The sequence below is a fragment of the Myotis brandtii genome, unplaced genomic scaffold (assembly GCF_000412655.1).
Source record: "Myotis brandtii unplaced genomic scaffold, ASM41265v1 scaffold49, whole genome shotgun sequence".
Classification (NCBI taxonomy): Eukaryota; Metazoa; Chordata; class Mammalia; order Chiroptera; family Vespertilionidae; genus Myotis; species Myotis brandtii.
The window spans coordinates 2,436,214-2,442,320 of record NW_005368707.1 but is presented as its reverse complement, the minus strand read 5'-3'; the positions used below and the strand labels follow the sequence as shown (position 1 = coordinate 2,442,320).

General features: G+C 41.8%; 1 protein-coding gene across 1 annotated transcript in view; it reads left to right on the top strand.

Annotated features, from left to right (window-relative positions):
- MTPAP (mitochondrial poly(A) polymerase) overlaps positions 1-6,107 on the top strand; it is a 29,333-nt gene that overhangs the window by 5,854 nt on the left and 17,372 nt on the right. The window contains exon 4 of the mRNA XM_005876546.2: positions 429-653. Within this exon, the coding sequence (XP_005876608.1) occupies positions 429-653 (225 nt within the window). The remainder of the gene's footprint in view (positions 1-428; positions 654-6,107) is intronic.

The window sequence follows — 6,107 nt, the reverse complement described above, 5'->3', positions numbered from 1 at the left end:
GTTATTTTAGGGAACATAGATCTTGGGCCTTTATTACTTGAAGCATTGCATATTTCTGGTGTTTCTTGCTTTTAACATTAGTTCTTCCGTCCTCCCAACTTTTTAAAAAATGTCCATCATTTTTATTGTTTTTGACTTCCTCTTCTGGAGCATTTTACTATTTTCATTTTCCTAAGAAAATACTTTGTACTCATTGCTAAGAAAAGTAGTAGTTTTAATTCTGGTTAACTTTTATTTTGCTGATGTCATTATTTCTCAGTGCCTTTTTTATGGGTATTTTAAAAAATCTCTTTTAAGGTTGAAGAAAAAAGATTTCGTATTTTTAAGGTAGGTCTCCAAAACCATTACATCTCTAGAAGTATAATGACAGTTTCTTTATATGACCTGTATATTTTCTATATTTTGTTGTTTTTGTTTTGGCCAGCTAGATAGATGATCAGCTGAACACACTCCTGAAGGAGTTCCAGCTCACAGAGGAGAACACAAAGCTCCGCTATCTCACCTGTTCTCTTATTGAAGACATAGCGGCTGCATATTTTCCAGACTGTGCAGTCAGACCTTTTGGCTCTTCAGTGAACAGTTTTGGGAAATTAGGATGTGATTTGGATATGTTTTTGGATCTAGATGAAATTGGAAAATTCAATGCTCACAAGGTAATTATATATCTTTAGATCACTAAAATTGATATAATAGAAAAGTAAAGAAAATCTTTTAAATAAATTATAACTGTTGATTTCTAAAGTCAAGAGTACATACCTGGGTTGCGGGTTCGATCCCCGGCCCCGGTTGGGGCATGTGCAGGAGGCAACCAATTGATGTGCCTCTCTCACATTGGTGTTTCTTCTCTCTCCCTCCCTCTCTCTCCTTCTCCCTTCCCTCCCCCTCTATCTTCCTATCTTCCTTTCACTCTCTCTAAAAAAATCAATGGAAAAAATATCCTTGGGTGAGGATTAACAACAACAACAAAAAGAGTATGGTCTATTTGATATTGATTCTTTGGAATTGTAAAGTCTTTCTTTGTATTTGTCTAATTTGTGATCATTTTTTGGTGAATATTCTATACCTGTGTAATAAAATGGTTCAAGAGTTCAGAAATTTTTCGGAGAGGCTAACATTACTTATTGTATTCAAATTATCTGTATTTTTTTTAAAATATATTTTTATTGATTTCAGAGAGAGAGATAGAAACATCACTGATGAGAGAGAATCATCGATTGACTGCCTCCTGCATGCCCCACACTGGGATTGAGCCCACAAACTAGACATGTGCCCTTGACTGGAATCGAACCCAGTTCCTTGCAGTCTGCAGACCGATGCTCTATCCACTGAGCCAAACTGGCTAGGGCCAAATTATCTGTATCTTAACTAGTTTCTTATCTGTGTGAAGTAGTTATTGAAATGTATTTTTTTTAAAAAATATATTATTGATTTCAGAGAGGAAAAGGGAGGGAGGGAGGGAAGGAAAGCGAGGAAGAGAGGGAGGGAGGGAGGAAGGGAGAGAGAGAGAGAAACATCAATGATGAGAGAGAATCATTGATCACTGCCTCCTGCACACCCCACACTGGGGATCAAGCCCGCAACCTGGACATATGCCCTGACTGAGAATCAACCTTGACTGCTGGTCCTTAAGTCCACACTTGACCACTGAGCCATGCCGGCCAGGCTTGAAATATTTTTATTTATTTATTTATTTATTTACTAAAATTTTTATTGATTTCAGAGAGGAAGGGAGGAGAGAGATAGAAACATCAGTGATGAGAGAGAATCATTGATTGGCTGCCTCCTGCATGTTCCCCACTGGGGATTGAGCCCACAACCTGGGCATGTGCCCTGACCAGGAATCTAACCCAGTGACCTCCTAGTCCCGTGGTTGGCAAACTGCAGCTCGCAAGCCACATGTGGCTCTTTGGCCCCTTGAGTGTGGCTCTTCCACAAAATACCACGTGCAGGCGCGTGTACAGTGCAATTGAAACTTCATGGCCCATGTGCAGAAGTCAGTCTTCGGCCTGGGCGAGTCTATTTTGAAGAAGTACTGTTGATATTTGGCTCTGTTAACTAATGAGTTTGCCGACCACTGTCCTAGTCCATAGGTCGATGTACAATCACTGAGCCACACCGGCCTGGCTAAAATATTTTTTAAATATCATGATGTTTGGCTTTGTTAACCTCTCCTTTAAGAATTCCTTTGATTTTTGTTTTATTCAATGGCTATGTTAGATACATATAGGCATATGATTTGTTATATCTTCTTATTAGGTTTATTTATTATTAAACTAGAGGCCCGGTGCACAAAATTCGTGCATGGGTAGAATCCCTAGGCTTGGCTGGCAATCAGGGTCGATTGGGGCCTTCTGGCTGCTGGCTGGAGACTTCCTTCGTTCCACGCTGCCCCCTGGTGGTCAGTGCATGTCATAGCGAGCGATCGAACTCCCGGTCAGTTAAACTCCCAAGGAGACACTTTGCATATTAGACTTTTATATATGTAGATTATGTCCTTTATCTCTAAGTGCTTTTTCCTTAAATTTTGTTTGTTTAGCTGGCCACTTGCTATTTGCCTCACATATCTTATTTTATATCTTTCTTTTCAGCCTTTATATAGTTATATTTGGGGTATGTCTCATAAATAGCAGATCACTAAATTGTATGCTTTTACTCAAATCTGCAAATTTTTAGTTCAATGTATTTGTTGATTAGTAATGATAATTTTTGGATTAATTTCTATTTCTTATTTTCTACTTTTTATGCTTTTTTGTTACTTTTCATTCTCTTTCTTGCCTCCTGTTGTTGGATTAATGCTTTCTTTATTCCTGCTTCCTAACCCCTTTTGTCTTATAGTTTAGAATTTAGGTATTCCATTCATATTCTTATTAACCTCCATGTCTAACAGAGTAAAGTTAACCAATATATCTGCCATTCTCCCAAACAGTGTAAGGGATGTGTTAATTTAATTACAACTTTGCAGAGGTGTCTTGTGTTTTTATAAAATGTTAGATTTTTTTTTTGTCCTGGCTGGTTTGGCTCAGTGGATAGAGCGTTGGCCTTGGACTGAAGGGTCCCAGGTTCAATTCCAGTCAAGGGCACATGCCCAGGTTGCAGGCTTGATCCCCAGTTGGGGCATGCAGGTGGCAGCTAATCATTGATTCTCTCTCATCATTGATGTTTCTATCTCTTTCTTCCTCTCCCTTCCTCTCAGAAATCAATAAAAATATATTTTTTAAAAAATATTTTTTTAACTCTTTTTTTATGTATTTAAAACTATCAGTCATCTCTTTGTGGATGTCCAGTTGACACTTCAGACTTAACATTTTGAAAACAAAACTTATTTTTATCTCTTGCAAATATTCTTTACACATTTTTATAAATGCTCTTATATATGTTTCATGTTAATTACAGTATTTTAGCTTTCTTGACATTTGTTCTTTTTTTTTCTTTTGTTAATCCTCATTTGAGGATATTTCTTCCATTGATTTTCTTTTCTTTAATGTATTTTTATTGATTTCAGAGAGGAAGGGAGAAGGAGGGAGAAATAGAAACATCCATGATGAGAGGGAGTCATTGATTGGCTGCCTCCTGCATGTCCCCTACTGGGGATTGAGCCCACACCCAGGCATGTGCCCTTAACCGGAATCAAACTCGGGACCCTTCAGTCCAAAGGCCAATGCGCTGTTAATTGAGCCAAACCTGTTAGGGCTTTCCATTGATTTTTAGAGAGAGTGGAAGGGAGAGAGGGTGGGGGAGGGAAAGGAGAGAGAGAGAGACATCAATGTGAGAGACACATTGATTGGTTGCCTCCCACACATGCCCTAACTGGGCCAGGGATTGAACCTGCAACCAAGGTACATGCCCTTGACTGGAATTGAGCCTGGGACCCTATGGTCCTCAGTCCGATGCTGTATCCACTGACCCAAACCAGCTAGGGCCAGGCCATCTTACTTAATTCTGCTTCTAAGTTTACTTTTATATTCACCTCTTCATTTAGATCCTCAAAACTATAGTCACATAGTCCCTTAGGAACTCTCACTTAGATTATTGTCAAAGCATCCTGCTCTCTAATTTCTTGTGTCATACTTTGGTATTCCAACCTTCAGTCAGTACTAGAGGTCTTAAAACACAAGTTGGGTCTTCTCACAAACCTAGAATGGCTCATCTCTTCAGCATAATATTGAAATGATCTACCTCTTAATTAATTTTACTAATCATTTATCATGACATTTTCACACCTAGTTTTCCACTTAACTAACTTAATTATCATTTTCATACTTTTAGAATATGAGTAGTAAACAAACACTCTTTTAGAGAGGATTGCTCTTTTCCTCCATTCCCTGACTGTCATTTCTAACCACGTTCAAGGCCTAGTTCTGACACTACCATCTTGAAACCATCCTTGATTTTTTTTTCTCCAGTCTTTGTTGTAGTATCTTGCTTGTGTTTCTATCTGTAAATCCCATGTTATATTTAGTTAGTGGTTGAGTATGTCTTACTATATCATAACCTTGATATAGGACAGGAACCATATCTGTTCATTTTTTTAATCCCACATAGTATCTGGCATACTTAATATGCTCGGTATATACTTACTGAATTGAAAGAATAGGAAACACTTGGAAATGAATGGTTGTCTTTTACTAACATGTATTTGAAATTACATTAAGTTTCTGGCAAAGACATTTCAATTGTGTTAGGCTATCCTATATAATAAAAGGGTAATATGCAAATTGACCCTAATGGCAGAACGACTGGGAAGGACTGGTTGCTATGATGCGCACTGACTACCAGGGGGCAGACGCTCAGTGCAGGAGCTGCCCCCTGGTGGTCAGTGCTCTCCCATGGGGAGCTCCGCTCAGCCACAAGGTGGGCTGACAGCTGCGAGACATCCTTGGCAGCGCTAAGGATGTCTGACTAACAGGGAGCGGGCCTAAGCTGGCAAGTGGACATCTCCTGAGGGATCCCGGACTGCGAGAGGGCACAGGCCAGGCTGAGGGACACATCCCCCCCCCCCAGAGTGCACGAATTTTCGTGCACTGGGCCTCTAGTTTTAAATAAAAGACTTCAATGAATAATCAAGGTGCATAGTAATGTGTTGTAATAGTTGAAAGCCAAGGAGCCAGACTATAGAAGAAATTCTACTTCCTAGCTATATGATCCTGGGTAAGTTACTTACCATTTCTGTGCCTCAAATGTGCTAGCTGTAAAATTGGAACATTACTGTAGTGCTTGAGGGGATTGATTGCACTAATATATGTGGAACACAGGACAGTACTTAGCACTTAATAAATGTTCAAATGTTGACCACCATCAGCAGTGGTAGCATTATTTTATTACTAGCCCGCCGGTGCACAAAATTCATGCACTGGGTGGGGGGAATCCCTCAGCCCGGCCTGCGCCCTCTCACAGTCCGGGAGCCATCAGTCGGACATCCTTAGCGCTGCCTCAGAGGCAGGAGAGGCTCCTGCCACTGCCGCTGTACTTGTCAACCATGAGCCTGGCTTCTGGGAGCACACTGACCACCAGGGGGCAGCTCCTGTGTTGAGCGGGATCGGGTCGAAACCGGCTCTCCAACATCCCCCAAGGAGTCCCAGATTGCGAGAGGGCACAGGCTAAGCCAAGGGACCCCACCAGTGCACTATTGGGGCTGAGGAGGGACACGGGAGGTTGGCCAGCCTGGGAGGAACTGCGGGAAGCTCTAGGGCATGTCCGTCCAGCCCATCTCACTCAGTCCTGATCAGCAGGATCCCAGCAGCAAACTAACCTACCGGTTGGAGTGTCTGCCCCCTGGTGGTCAGTGCACATCATAGCGAGCAGTTGAGCAGCTTTAGCATATCATTAACATATTATGCTTTGATTGGTTGAACAGACAACCAGGCACTTAGCATATTAGGCTTTTATTATATAAGACTAGAGGCCCGGTGCACGAAATTTGTGCACTGGGGGGTGAGGGTTCTCTCAGCCCAGCCTGCCCCTCTCACAGTCCGGGAGCCCTCAGTGGATGTCCTACTGATGGCCACAGTCTGGCAACAGAGGCCGGAGCAGGCGTCGTGTGTGTGTGTGTGTGTGTGTGTGTGTGTGTGCGCGCGCGCGCGCGTGTGTGTGTGTGTGTCTGCTGGGGC